At 41.3% G+C, this 16,295-nt stretch overlaps 1 protein-coding gene across 2 annotated transcripts in view; it reads right to left on the bottom strand.

The window, feature by feature from the left end:
- The window catches only part of neurl1b (neuralized E3 ubiquitin protein ligase 1B), a 36,356-nt gene that overhangs the window by 12,083 nt on the left and 7,978 nt on the right, over window positions 1–16,295 (bottom strand). The window contains exon 1 of one of the 2 annotated variants that reach the window (XM_050042092.1): window positions 870–1,161. The exons of the other annotated variant lie outside the window; for it this stretch is intronic. Within the exon in view, the coding sequence (XP_049898049.1) occupies window positions 870–900 (31 nt within the window). The 5' untranslated portion in view covers window positions 901–1,161. Of the gene's footprint in view, window positions 1–869; window positions 1,162–16,295 lie in introns of those variants that run through there. 2 annotated transcript variants of the gene reach the window in all.

Genomic DNA, 16,295 nt, shown 5'->3' with positions numbered 1-16,295 from the left:
TGTGCAGGAATACTTCACTGGAGAATGTACTTTATATAAGACAGCGCTGATACTTGGTGTAACTGCAGGATATTAGCAATACAGTTGGATGTATAAGGGCTATTTTGTTGTGTTTGTTCAGTTTAATTTACTTTTTTTTCCCTCTTAGTGACCATTATGTGTGATTCATGTGTGACATGGCTCCTCTAATGCTGCAATTTCCCACCTATTTACATATTTATCTATGAAACAACAACATTTTATGGGAAAAAACAGCCAACAATTGTAATTTCTGTCTGAAATAAAAGCCAGATTTACATGCTGTGACAGAAAACAAGAGAAAATAATCTGATTGTGCAAAAAGCAGAAATTATGAAGCCATTTAATGCGCACATAATTTGGGAATTGTTCATTTGTCTGCTACAATCAGTGATGCATGACTAAGAGTAGTCTTTCACTGCTGAAATTACACTTAATTTAAATTCTTTCAGATCAAATTAATGTTTATAATGATAGGATCAAGAGTTGCAAAGGAGCTTTACTGATAATATTAATGCCTTCTGTTGATGATGCTCTTTCTGCCTGATGATCATCACTACCCTTCATTTCTTTCTTTTTCATTTCAGGCTGCAGAAATGAATGTGATTATCTAACTCATGACTAAAAAGTGATTTTTTCAGGGAGCGCATGTTCAGACTCGCTCCCTGGGAATCACGCTCAGCTCCCCCGTGATGGGGAGCGCGTCTCTGTGCACAGCGATCACAAGTAAGAAGATGAATCAGGACTAGCCATGTGTATCTGTCTCTGGCTACCGTGCTGTTTTGCGCACGGGAGCACCCCTGCTTCATGTGCGCAAGCCGCGTGAATGATACAGTAATAACAAGTCTCACCTATTAAAGGTTTAGGTGTCGTATTCCCCATTATATCCAGAAATCTCGCGCACCGGCTGACAAGTTAATTCCGTCTGCACTATGTCTCTGTCCATCCGTGTGTCCTCGGTCTGGTGAGTATATCTGCCTGGAACCAGTTCAATCGGAGTATCAGTGGCTTCAGATCGCGCCGTATCTCCCCGCTGAAGCATGGACGCGCTCCTCTTAATGTCAACCTCAAGCCGCTGCGACAGGCAGACACCTCCAACTGGCGCACAGCAGCCCCCTCCTTTCTTTAGTATAGGCTCCCCTCTGCACGACTTTAAAGACACAGTAAGCGCAGATCCCCCTCAAGAGCATCACATAGCCTCTGAATAATTCATTTAATTATTCACTCAAAGCCTGTGATGAAGCCTAATGAGTGTGTAGCCTATAGGACAAACATCCTGCTGGATGGGGGATGTGTAATCTAAAGGAGAAGGCTTGTCAGGACATTTGCATAGAGAGGGTCGTGCAGACAAACTTTGATAACAATAAAATGATTATAGAGATCTTTGATCATGGCTGCATTCAAAAAAATGTTTTGCTTTTGAGTGTCATCCTGAAGGGGTTAAACTGATCTGAATACAGAGCAAACACAATCATGATCCTTGGTGTTGGTTTTTTTAAAATCACAATCCCATCACAGGGAAGGTTATCAAGCCTCAATCAAGCATTCACATGTTTGACACAAAGATAAAAACACTTTTAATAAGAGTCCAAGCGCCATATGAGGAAATCCCCTTATTTCCCACCCTATCCTCTGCCCTCCCACAGCCTTGACTGTTGGGCTTCTCTCAAGCTGTTTCCTGTCTTCTGGACCACGCCACTCTCTGAGGAGCCATGGCCTGCAGGGTTTATAGGGACTAAGACCATCAGAGAAGGGAGTGCCGGGACAACGGTATCTCCAGTGGCTCAGAATTAGGGAGGCCTGGGGGAGCTACGGCAGCTGTGTGTCAAATATCCTGAGCAAAGCCTGCTGGTTAAGACATAAGCAGGCATGAAAACGTAGACGTGTGCAAATTATTATGCCTTGATGTCAATGTAATGTTCAAATTTTGACTTACTGGAGCACAACAGGGGTTTATGTTATTATTTTGGGGGATTTTTGCCTTTATCAGACAGTACGGGTGAAGATAAACAGGAAAAGGGGGAGAGGGGACAACACGTAGCAAAGGGCCTTAGCTCAGAATTGAACCCAGGCCACTGCTAAGGACTCAGCCTTAAGCTAGATTCTGCATCCACAAGGGTTCACAAGGGTCCACTTTAGTCTGCTAACATAAATGTTGTCGTCCCTGCATGTCTGCTATGGTCTACATGGACCCCTGTGTGCAAGGGCAGAGGTTTCATTTTAATACTGGGGACACACACATATTAAAAAAGAGATAATTTGAGCATCAAACATTTAATTTCCTGCATCTGGTGAATATTATATGAACCACATTGTGCCTTTTCTGCATCACTTTATGGTGTAATGTCTTTAATTTTGTCCAAATAAAAGTCCCCTGCTACTTCGATGTTTTTATAAGAGGGGATAAAGTCACACGTTTTAAATAGTGAGGGGGACATGTCCCCCTGCATCCCCCCTGCAATCTACACCCATGCCTATGCCGATTTTTGTGTGCAGGACTAAATTTGCAAGGGCACCAATCAGTTAAAAAATATGATCTCTTGTTACACACTCAAGTCCAGTTTATGGTGTATGCACCTCTTGTTTTTTTTTCTAAGGAAAAAAGAAGATAAAAAAATGGATGCATGTTTTACAGAGAAGCCGTGCAATGAGGGATTGCATACTTTTTCTTTTTACTTTTAGTAGGTGCTGCAGCTGCCCTTAAAATGTATATACTGTTGCATGCAATATGCACACAATTGGGACATACTACTTCCTCATAAGGTTAGGCCTTGAACCTTGACTCTCTTACTCATATATTCGTTACCATGGAGATAAAACAAAATGCCAATCACTGAGCTCACTTGAGACAGAGGTCAACCCAGACAGCTCTGATGCTATTATTTCACCACAAGTAATAACTGCATACATTGTAGATTCTAACATGTTATTTTCACAATAGTAAAATTAGGCTATACATTACTATGTTATTTAATACTTATGCCCTTTTGTTGTTGGTTATATTTGTGATTATTTTATTCAAATATTCCCATTATTACTAATCGACTGGTCATCAGTCACCTGAATGTGCTGTCATCCATCATTAGGACTTGTGACAGTTGATGTGACGAATCTTTCGCTGTGCAGTGTATTGTGGGTCAGAATAATGGCTGGCTTGCATAGTGCAAAGTTGGACCTGATGTAGTAGAACATCCCGGTATATTTGGCATATTACATTTGACATACTATGAATTGGAACATAATAAATCTTTCTCTGGCATACTATATAGTATGGTAGTGCGGGTATTGGAGCGCACAGAAGATCTGCTGTTCGTCTTTAAAGGAATACAAAGACAGCCAAATGGTATTGAACTCCTGGCGTCTAACGGGAGTTCTTCTTGCTGTCCTGAGGCTGCCATTTTCGCTCCTTATGCGCATGCCTCTTCTTCTTGTTTTTGACTTTTATGGTGGTTGGCAAATAACGTTATGAGGCATTACCACCACTAACTGGAATGGAGTGTGGATCAGAAAACACATATGCGTGGAATGCCAGATCAACACGCACCCTCAATTACTTTCTGCTTTATGTATGCAGGTTGACCATACTGTCATGATCCATATCACATACAGAGGAAAGGTGATTCTGGATTTCCGTGGCTGCCAGCGTGGTCATATATGATCTTATTCAGTTTGAGGCCGAACAAGTCTCGTGAGAGATGGCGATTGGGTGAAGGCAGGCAGGAACTAAATATAACTCGAAGACAAAAGCATTTGTTTCTACCTCCTCAATGCTGTTTGTTTTAGCAGGATATGGTGGTTCGTTATATGAGCCTTGGGTGAATGGTGTTTGGGGTGAAGCGAAGCAGAAGTGAAATTCCCCCCACGCCCTCGCGGTTGCCTCCGAAAAGAAAGATCTGCTATGGCAAAGGGGATTAACACAGGAAGTGAATATGAGGCTGCGATGGGAGTCCGCAATCAAGCTTTCCCTGTAAACACAGCAGAGCTGCATTAACTAGAGCTGCTTCCCCTAATGCTTGCTTTACTGCCTGAGTGCAGACTATGGGGTGTTAATGAAAGCATAATGATTGCTCGGCTGATTTTATTCCAAAAAAATAAAAGGAACTCTACTTTCAGAATCATTTTCAGCCAATCATTTCAATCACTGTTGGATGTCTGCAGAGACATTCAATAGCACAGGAGTAGTTTGATGTTTTGGGAGTTATGGTTGTTCCAGACAGTCCCCAGCCCCCCAAGAAACACCAGCAACAATTGTTCAGTAATTGCCCCAAAACAACATTGGCTGAAGTTAAAAAGAACACTAGTGACTGTTGTAATTATCAATAATTATATCTACAAAATCTTGGACTTCTGCATGGGAGACTGCTGTTTATTTCCCGTTTCCAACCGACAGTCAACCAACAGTTGTCTTTAACAAAAAAAAAACATGGCCACAATTATTCACTAACCTGAACCACATGTTTATTATTGTCACCATGACAAAGTTCCCCTAACCGCATTCATTTTAAACATGAATTTGTAATGGCTTTGGAGGGCCCAGGCAATTGGCAACCTCATGGTGAGAAGACTATGGGATCAGCAAGATTTAACATGTTAGCTGGTGAGCTTTAAAAGCCCTGTCAGGCATATTTTGTCACTTTTGAACATTGCCAGGCTAGCTTTTTCTGTCTGTTTTCAGCCATTGTGGTAAGTTAACCAGCTGCTGGGTGTAGCTTCATATGTTAACTGTACCAAAATGAGAGCGGTATTGGTCTTTTCTCAGGACAAGTATTATGGGGCCTCAGGTGATTTTGAAATCCCACCCCCATTGTTCTTAGATCGCTGTTTTTAGGGACTTTTTTAGCTCCTATTTCAGAGTAGGTACTCTCCCAGCACAAGAACCATAGTGATGTAAGTGTGCATTGAGTGGTCAAACAAATGACATAATGCAGCACCAGCAACCGCCATTTCTATAAACCTGTTTGCAGTGTAAACAAGAGACAACACAAAACACAAACAACAGCTACAACAGCAACAAAGAAAAATGGAAGAAACACTGACAAATGGACTGACGGTATATATGCGCCAGGGGAAACGCACTGAGGCAAAATATAAGAATATTCAACAGCATGGCATTGCTACATCAACTGCCGGCCGGCTTATGCAACTTCAGCATTCCTGCTGGTGGTGTAATTGCAAACAGACATAAAGCCCTTGAAAGTGTGTAGTTCTCGGGGGAGCTCGCCAGCGGGGAGTTCCTCACAGGAATTCCCCAGAGGTATCTGGTCAGAAAATGCCTGTTGTCACGTCATCCATCTCATCATCTTCCAAGATTTCGCTCTTGTGATTGATATGAGCTTGATCTTTCTGTGAATGGCTCTCCATGCAGTGTAGTGAGATGAACCTCCTAAATATGACCCCAAGTCACAGAGATGCCAGGACTAATATCACACATGCCCTCTGTGTTTGGCTAAATATGGCAGGTCATTTTGTGGTTGAATTTTTCCATGACTAATAAAAAACATGGCAGATTCACATGGGATTAAGATTACAGACAACCATTCCTAAAGGTCCCCAGGCAGTACTAGTCCAGTGTGAATATGGCTACAGACTTTAAGGGGCTAATATGTAGGATTTAGTGGCATCTAGCAGTGAGGTTGCAGAACTAAAACCCATGTGCCAGTTGTGTAGGAGAACTATGGTTGCTGATGTAGTAACGTGAATAACCCTATCTAGAGCCAGTGTTTGGTTTGTCTGTTCTGGGCTACTGTAGAAATATGGCAGTGCAACATGGTGGACTCCACAGAGGAGGACCATATGTTGATATAAACAACTCATTGTAAGGTAAAGAAAACACAATGATTCTTATTTTCAGGTGATTATAAACTAATGAAAACATAGTTATGAATATTCAGTTTCTGACAATAGATGCTGCTAAATCCTACATACTAGACCTTCAAGATTACTGGATGTATGTATTATTATATGTTTTTTGTTTGTCTGTTTTGTTTTGTTTTGTTTTCAGTTTAAGGTACTTTAGTAAATGCAAATAGTCATAGATAATGGATCATTTAGCACACACTGGCTTCAACAATGGTAAAATCCTAAATGTACAACAGTCCTACAGCTGGGCAATAATGAGGAAGATCAAATATCACAATATTTTTAACTAAATACCTCAGTATTGATATTGCGACAATATTGTAGGGTTGACCATTGATGCTTTCACAAAATATTTATGTTATGAGATTTTTGATAAATAATCATCAGTAAAGTGGTAACAGTGATTAAGTGGGTAAAGGCAAATGATAGAATACGATACGATACGATACGATACGATACGATACGATATGATACGATACCATACCATACCATACAACACAATACAATGCGATACGATACAATGCGATGCGATACAACATAATACAATATGATACGATACGATACCATACCATACCATACCATACCATACCATACAATGCAATACGATACAATGCGATGCAATACGATACGATACGATACGATACAATACCCCCATAGAGAAATTTGACTTGGACTTAGGAGCTGCACAAGTATTGCTACCTTACAGTAATAGTCCAGAAGAAATGAAAAGCATACACCATAAAAAAAACAACATAAAAAACACATACTACACATAACAGTACTGCACATCACCCACTCATGTATTGCACACAACACCACCACACAACAGAGCACCATAAGCAAAACACGACACAACCCCTAAGCATCAAGTGACATTATTTAAAATCTTAATATTACAGCTAGAACAGTCTGGTAAGTTCAGAAAATGACATCACTTTACTGTAATGCAGCCTTTAAAACAGGGAAAAGACAACACTTAAAGGTAGGATCTGGAGGATTTTCAAACAAAACAAAATATAGACATATACAAATGAAATCCTGCTTAATCATCACCTATGGGCTTCTACTCATGTGTGGTGGTGACTCTGTTTGCTGAGCTCCTGCACTTTAACTGTATTTTGATGTTTTTGTGAGCTTGGACCGCTTCTGGGCGGAGATTTTCCCAGCCAATGAGAGAGCGCAGGTGCCGTGCCCGAGCATGTCCGAGCGTGCACCAGCACGAACCTTGCCTGAATCTCTTCTGTGAAGCCTTCTTCCGTACCTCCGGGCTCCGTACACTCGGGAGAAATGGCGGATACAGACGTACCCACGAAGAAAAGGAAATTAAATGTGAGTGAGGCAAAACGCCGAGCCGATAAAGCACAGGCAAAAACTCGTGTGAATATCGGGGTGGCTTTCACCCGCTTTCGAACATTGAAGGAGAGGCTCGGGATGTACAGCAACGCAGAGTTGGCCTGCTTTCTGTTGGACAGGTAAATCCCAAATACAGGCCGGTTAGCTTGTGCTAGTTTGCTAATTTATCAACTTTTCCATTACAACAACTGTAATTCCTACGTAGTTTGTTGTGGAGGCTAATTCCGACTATCAACCGATACAAATAACTTTACATTTAGCTAATATATGGCTTGATGTAGTGTGAGGATTGAGCTTTGAATCATTTTGTGTAACACCCAACTGCCGAGAGGGGCAGGGGCAGCGCCAGTTGAGCCTGATAGGAGGGGCCAAATTTGAATGTGTGTTTACAAACAGCAACTGGAAAACCCTCCAGACCCTACCTTTAAGATATAGGAAGAAAATATCTAGTCTTTTATCACAGTATCAATATAATATTGATATATTTCCCAGCCCTAAACATTGCATGCTCAAAGACGAACTATGAAAAGCATGCACCCTTGATACCCTGTATATAGCACTCTGATATGCAGTAAGATCTCAGTACAGTCAGATAGTCTGTGGACAGTGGAATGTAAAAAAACAACACTTTATTTTAGACAGCATGTCCGTGATCTTCTTCCTACTCAGCCAAAGCCAAAGTTACACCCCGGCATCACCCTCAGCCCTGACCCCTGGACACTGTTAACACAGATATGTCGGCCTGATTGCTCTGACAACATGACAGAAGCAAAGACGCCTGGAGACCAACTGAGAAAGGACCCCTGTTGGTTTCACCACCCATGTAGAAACAGAATTAAGACATACTGCAGTGGTAGAGCCATACATCCTGGCAAGCTTTGAAGCTTCGGCGTGATTAGTTAGTGTGAAGATGATTAGTCCAGAGTTGTGATTTCCGCCAACAAAACTAGGTGAAGGACATACAGTACAACACACTGTAAGAAAGCTGCGTCTATTTTTATTGTACTGGATGCAAACAGGAATGCTTTGCTCCGAAATGAACCATAATGCATACTGTCCCCCTTTTGGGTATCAAGCATCTGTGATGCAGCGATCTCACGAGGGCCCCCACAGCGAATAAAGTTATTTCCAGAGAAGGAGGGCAGACATGCCTCGTTTGCTCAAGGAAACTTGGCCCACAGCAGTGTGACTGCTGCCATGCAGAGCGGCGCAGTGACTGGTCCTTGGACAGCAAAGTGTTACATTTGCAGTATTTTAATTCTCTTTAAAGATTCAAAAGCAGCGTTGAAATGCTGAGCAGATGGCTGTTTGGGAAGGTTTGTACGCGGTGGTCTCAGTATCAGGGGAGGGCTGCTGTCCAAACCCCAGCCACTGATCTAATGGATGAAGTGAGTCATACCCACCTTCAATGTGAACACAACCATCTCCATCAAACACACATGGGCCAGCACAATGAGCCACATTCATACAACAATGTTTTTCTGGTCACCTCTTTTCGTTTGAGCGCTGTTTTCTACTACAGTGCATTCACATGTGTTTCCAATAACGTGCTCCTGTCTTTTCATTAGGTCGACTCTTAACAGGCCATTGGAGTCAAGCACCTGCTTTTCAAAAACACAGTAAGAGTTCAGCTAATGCCAAAGCCGTTGTATCAGTAAAAATTCCCTCACACAGATGATGAGACATACTGAGTTGAAAAGGTTTTTTTTATCAAAGCAACAGTGCAGCATTTGCCTTTAATTGGAGCCATTTTAGAGTGAGTTCTTGCCATGTGCTCGGTGCCCTCACAGATTGTTCTAATTTCCAAAATCCTCAGATCATGAGACTGAATGCTGTGGCAGTCTTAAGCTGACAAAATGCATGCATGCTTGGTTTCACTTCTGCAATTTCAGATTTCAGTAAATTAAAAACACCACCATGAAGTGAATCACTGGCATGGGGAAACAAAGCACTGATGCTGGTGTGAGCACTGCACAGTAATGCAGTAAATTGACAGTTGGTGGAGAGCCTTTTACGTTTACTCCATAATTAATTATTACTTTTTTTTTCAGTGCAGGAAAAACTATGTAAGCACAAAAGCACAAAACAAAGGTTTTTATTTTTTAATTGACTGCTCAATTTTGAGATTTGGGGCTATTTTGCCTCCATAACATGTCTTCTTTCAGACTAAATCCACAAAAGCACATCAAGGTCTTTATTTTCCTTCAGATATCTGTTTTGGAAATGTATGCAAAAAGCACACATTTAATTTGATGCCTCTTTTGCATATTTAGACATAACATTTCAGAAAACTTGTAATACAATAGAAAACTGTCTTAACATAAATAATCACCTGGGGAAGTTTCATGGTGATATCTGTTAGTCCATATTTTTAGCCCATTTATCTGTAGTGTCTTATTTTTGGTGTAAAAATGTGTGGATTTTTCAATGAATATAATAATTTGAGACAAAATTCTTCACTTCAGCAGCACTTACATACACCGTACTCTCCAGTTTGTATGTAGGTTTTTACATGGATCTACATTATGTTTATATTCTGAAGGTTAATTGAGGGGTTTGTTTAAATATCATTCATAGCCTGATTTATATTAAAAAAAATTCTAAAAACATGGTGAAAATATTTTTATTATTATTTTGAGCATTATTTCATTTTTATTTATTTATTTATTTTTTATTCCTGTTGACAGTACTGTATATTCTAAAGAGATTTCCCTCTGTAAAAACCTTTGACTCTAATATAACAACAAAATGAAACCAGAAGTCTGAACCTGGCTTTATCCAATGTCCAGATTTCTGTTCTGGATATCTGTGCAAATATGAGCATATTTAAAGGCATACTATGCAGGATTTTCCAGAAAAATAGTATTAATCCCTCTCAATCATCATTTATTATCCACTGAAAGTGTGTGGCGGTGTATTTTTCTGCCTGTATTTTCTTATTTTCATCTTATTTTCTGTGTTCGGGACATTTATGGGTGCACTGTGTGCTGCACACACAGCACTCTAGTGAGGTCAGGATTTCAAGTTAGTGACCAGGTGCCAGACCATAAGCAGCAGGCATCCAAGAGACACAGCGCTGAAAAGAAAACAAATATATTAAGTATATGCGAAACACCAAATGAGAATTAATCTGGGGTTGGCTTTTCACTTTCAAACAGTAACCGCCAATCCTGCATAATGTACCTTTAATTAGATAGTGCCTCATTTGCATATTTAAACATAAAATTTGTTGCGTTGCAATAAATAATTGTCTTCATGCACGTAAGCAACTGAAGAGGTACTTTTCTGATTTTAATATCACGTGGTTGTTTTGTCTGTAAGTGTTTTGTCTGTCTGTGTGGACCCCAGGAAGAGGAGCTGATGTTGTGCATCACCTAATTGGGATCCTAATAAAATCAGATAAATCAATATTTCATGGTGATATCACACCTGCTGTGTGTCTCCCCACAACAATGTAGATACTCAAAAATAGTACTGACTATACTCAGCAAGCAGAAAAGCGCTGATAAATAAGTAATCTTTGTCTCTTAACAGTATACATAAATGCCTCTTCTCCATCTTAACTGGGAACATTACACAGTATATCATCATGCTACCATAGGATAAAATGAGAAAGAAACATCAAAAACAAAAAACTTAACTCAAGGTCCACTTACTAGCTTTCTCTTGTGCTTTCAGTCACATCTCATGGTCTTCCTCGGTAGATGGAGTTTGTTCAGTTGTCATGGGGAAACAGTAGCTCAGCTGCTGAGTACAACAGAGCAAACTGATGCACTGAGGAAGACCATGACATGCGGTTTAGATGCTAGAAAGTGAAAGGGTTTTTTTTCCTCTCAAAGGATCATTTCCAAAGTCAATGATGAACTTTCTTGCTTCAACTTTCTGTATCATTACTGCCCACTAACACCTAAAAAGCACAAGTGAAGATCACAGACATTGTCTGTGTCAAGGAGTCAGGATAAGTTCTGTTTTCTTTTATTAATATTTTGTTTTATGAGTTCTGATTTACATCTTCCCATTGGTGGGCAGGTTGTTAATAATGGTAACAATAATGGACAGGGATATTGAGTGTTGTATGAGGAATTTCCTGATTCATTTTCCATTGGACGAGCCTAAATCATGACATTGCGTAACATGTCAGCTCCTGACATTAAATGACCCCGCTGCTAACACAGTGGAAACTGGGGGGTGGCATTGAAAGAATGTTTCATCTGAACGTCTTTTCAGCTGTTATGAAGCATTTCAAAGCGCACTTAAATGTCAGTTAATTAATGTTGCACTTTGCTATAAAGAACTATGTTTTCCGTTTTCTCTGGTGGAACATGAAATAGTGGCACGGCTCCACTAAAATGTTGTTTTAGGCCTCTCTGTCAGTGGGAGACATGCTAAAAATGGCCTTTCAATGCATTTAACCAGATGCACGGACAGTGTTCTTCCTCCATCTGTTCTATTGTCTCGGTGTTCTCTGGGATGAGGAGCGGATGCGCCACCGAAGGAGATGCAGGAAATGCTCTTGGCCCAGAACAACATAGCCAGCTTCTTCCAGCCTCTTGCACAGTAGCTTCAGATACAAGCGCGGCTTAAGTCTACTGCAAACAGAAGGAATTCCCTCATGCACAATCCATTATGTCCCTAATTCTTTCTGTTGTTTAACGAGATGGAGCAATCAATCATAACTGTGATCCAAAGGGACAAACGCAAGAATTCAACCTTCATTTGTTCCATTGTCTTTCATCTTTTTCTGCAGTGACTGAACAGTAGCATGCTTGATGCAGTGGAAAATTCATGGAATTATACAGTTGTCAGAGGGTTAATCATAGCTCTGAGTGGTGCCCGGTCTCTGGCCAAAGAGGAACAGGAAGGTCTTACGGGTGTCTATGTCAAGGTCTTTGTCATTTTTAACATGACTCCACACAAACAGCAGCAGGCTCGCTCACGTTGGCCTGTCAGGCATGCTCCAGAAATAGACATTCTGGTCGAGCATTAAAATTTACAGGGTAAAGCTATATATTTTTAATCGTTCTTCAAAAACAGATAAAAATAAAAGCAAGCCCTGTAAAGAGGAGAGGTATATAACGCTAAATAAAGAGCGGTGTGTGTAAATATGGAAGGAGTTTCATGTCGGTGTGTGCATAACTATATAAATGTGTGCTTTTGTGGGATAATATTTTAAAAAGGGATGGATGTTGTTGACCCACAGCGTTTCACTGCTGCACCGCAGTTGTAAAAAAAAGTCATAATTGCCATATTCGCATTAACCCTGTCGGGCGCACGAGGGGGGGGGGGGAAGCAGTGAATTCTTGTGGTGTATGTATTAAACAACAAACCTATAGTTAAGAGGATCCAAATTAAACCTGTTAACATCATTAGAATTTATGACACAGTTCAAAAGGAAATTGCTTCCCAGGCATTTTAAGGCTTGTCAGAATTTGCCTTCAGGGTCCCAAATTCCAACCTCTAAATTGCGTCACTTTCAAATATTCGGAAGAAAGGAATCCAAAATCTCATTAGCGAAACGAGAGTGGTTTTGGGGGACCGCTGAGCAACTCAGTTTGGGGCTTTTCAGCTACAACCATTTGAACATTTTAATCAGTTTCTTTTTATGTGTTGATCATGTTATATTATTTCTCACCAGAGCTAAGGCAGCAGTTTATTAGATAATGTTCCTGAAAAGTGGAACTGGGTTTTTACTGTACTGTGAGCTGCATAATAGTGTGAGGGCGAAAAGTGTTTTTTAAAAATACCCACACCGCCAGACACACAGAAGCAATTAAAAGCCAGTAAACACTCAACCAACATACGCAATCATATTTTGTTAAGAAAGCCATTTCCTCGTAAACCTCAAATTGCATCATGGAATATTTTCACAAATAAAAAATATGTACATGAACAAGATGTAAAGCTTAATTTGGCATGTTTCCAACATATCAAATATTAACAGATTTGAGTACATGTTGCTAGAGGTAACAAAATGTTTACACACAGCTGGCTCCCATGGTGACATAGACCTTGGCCGTGAAGGGTTCAGCGACCCACTGAAGGCCCAGGGGTTATGACACGAAATACTTCTGCTATTATTACCCAGCGCAGTCACTCAGTCCGCTAAGAAAGACATCTAAGCCCACTTTCGACAACAAGCTTGGGCAAACTCTCGGTTCGAAAAAAGATTCCAGTGTTTCCACGAAGTGAAAGAAGTTCAAGAACAACAGCCAGCAGCTGTCATATTATATACTGACCATTAGTGTGTGCCCGTTTTGTCTCACAGTCCCAAAGGAAAGGGCATATAGGGATAGCAGAGAGCTCCAGGTACTGCGTTACATAATAGCATATTTCCTTCCAAACCTCTTTCCATTCCTCTGCAGTTGGTGGCCAGAAACAGTAAGACAGACCTTCGCTGTATATAGGGTAACCTTCTGCTACCCCAGCTTTCCTGTTGAATGTTTTTCTACCAGTTGCCCCCTTTCTGCCCCTCCCTGGAGATTATGAGGCCGTCCAGCTCCAAATTTCCCATAGAAGGCAGAAAAATCAGACTGGACAAACAGTCCTGGTCTGCACATGTCAAAGGTCATGGAAGTAATTTTGTTGCTCTTGTCAATGCACGAATTTACTGGCGTCTGAGCGTTCTGTGTTATCAAAATAATATAGCTCCCTTTGGTTTCACCGTATACGCGGCTGATGATAGATGCTTATTATTTTCATGATACCGTCACAGTGTCTGCACTCTAACCGTGGCTCGCCTCCAAAAAACAGACTCAGCAGATCAAAAACAAATGAGCAAACTAAAACAGAGGCTGAAGCACAAAGTAGTTTTTGTTCTCCTCTGCACTGTGCATCATTATGAAGGACATATAATTGACACTCTAGGGGGACACAAGTCAAGCCTCTCTTTCCAGAGCTCTGGGTGCATGAGTCAACTGTCATAAAAGACATTTAAGCCACTAGCAGCAGTGCACCGGCTAGGTCCGGTAATAACGTGCTGTTCTTTTGGTGTCAAGGGCGATTTCAAGGCCTTCAACTCTCTTTGCATCGGCTTTAATGAGGGCGGACAGCGTTGTCTCGCTTCATGTAGCATGCCAACAATCATGTCCTTTGACTTGAACAGGGGAAGCCACGCTGGGGTTTAATTAGCTGACATAGTGTCACTCACATGTTCAGGACTTGCTAGTTTTTGTTGCAAACTCGAGATCTATCACGCAGGGAAGGGGACAAACAGTCCTGCTACCTCCTGTCTGCAGCAAGAGAGCAATTTAAGCACTTATTTTTAAACATTTTTCAAATTTACCTGTCAGCTTTGCTCTATAGTCCTGCCAGCATTGTATCCCAAGTGCCTGTGTCGTTTCCTGTCCGGCCTTCATGTCCTTAGCTGCCATTACGCATCTTTCTCCTACAGCTATTTCAGAACAAAAGTAGCAGCTTAAACTCAAGGAGACATTAATTGTTTCTGTGCTAAGGGTCTCGAGCTGAGGTGTGCTCCCTGCCTCACTGTTGACCCAGGTGGGCGTAGGTAATTAGAGAGCAGGTCCTGTTTGTCCCAGGTCTCCAGAGAAACAGCTGCCATCCATCCCCAGTTCCCATGGAGCAGCTTGAAGCTGAGGTGTGTACCAACTCGCCTGCTAGCTGCATCACTCTGTTCTGGACGGATGCCCTTCACTGAGCACATGCCGGCTTTCTTCTTTCCTGCCATCTGAGGTATCACTTCAGGATCGCTGATCACTGTCACACATTCTGACAGCACGGGAGTGAGATGTACACGCGACACATCTGTATGAGTCTATTAAATTTTGCAAATGAAACTAGATCATGTTAATTTCTTTCCTCCATCCCCAAGATTCAGGTCAAATAAAAATGGTCTGTTTGCTTCCTGATCTTATGACTATTACTGCCACTGATGGAAAGATTGATGTTCAAATAGAGGAAATTTTCAGAAAACGAGGGGACAGAGGGAGATTATTAGCTGTGTTCCCGTCTTATCATTAGATTTCCAGACTATGAATAAGAAGATAAGAGCACAGGGAGAGACAGCTCTTCCTCATGATGGATTTGTGGCCCCGCGGCTGCAGCTGAACCAGGAAGCAGAGACAGATCAGCAGCAAAGGACCACTCTCCCTCTGTTTTCCTGTGATTCAGATATGCTTGTTTTGGCTGACCCAGTTCAGTTGTAGCGCACATTAACACGAACATAACTGTATATTTTATTAGCTGTAAAGGGACATTAAATAGTATTTTTGAGAATTTCTAAATTTTTGTTTTTGATGATAAACCTATGCTGCTCTGACTCATTCAAGGTAAACTGAACTTTGGAATAAAAGCAGTCAGAGAAAGAGATTAAACTGATTAAATCTGAAATTGGTCTTGCGTCCCAAGATGTCAACTATTTAACATAAATACACATAAATACAAAACATTTAACTTAAAACACTACAAATCACACTAGAAGTTACAAAAGGTGGATGTAGTGCAACATATCAATCATTCCTTTTACACTCAGTGTTCCACTCAGGTACACTGGGGCTACCTAGAAGCTATACTTGGGGCCTGTCCCAATACCCCCCCTTAGCCCTACCCCTTGGCCCTACCCCTAGATTTGTGCGTTCCCGCGAGAGGTAGGGATGTCCCAATTCCTTTTTGCGTGTAGGGGTAGGGGGCATAACGAGGGGTAGTGGGTATGAAACTAGCCCTTTGGAGCGAGGGATTTCAGATACTGACTTGCCAGCGAGGGGTAGACGTCGCCATGGCTACCACCGAGCAAGAGAAGGGGAAAAAAGTTCATACATGTACGTAGAATTTCGCAGATAAACATGGAACTTTTGTAAAAATGTTTTCAAATAACTGTGTATTTGTGTAGAGAACGGTATAACAATTTTTAATGCTATTCACGATGTCTAGATTGGAGTTGACAGAAAGCTAGCCAGCTAGCTAACGTTACCATAGTCAGGTTCTTTGTTAGCTAGCTAGCTAGCGGGAACTGCCCATTGGTCCGACATCCCATTGTTCCGACCATATTAAACCCATTGTTCCGAAGTCCGTTCCGAAATCATCATGATGCCCTGTGGTTAAGGTCTGGT

Source organism: Epinephelus moara, chromosome 4 (genome assembly GCF_006386435.1).
Source record: "Epinephelus moara isolate mb chromosome 4, YSFRI_EMoa_1.0, whole genome shotgun sequence".
Taxonomy (NCBI): Eukaryota; Metazoa; Chordata; class Actinopteri; order Perciformes; family Serranidae; genus Epinephelus; species Epinephelus moara.
Note: the sequence above shows the minus strand (reverse complement) of the source record. Positions and strands in the feature narration are given on the sequence as shown.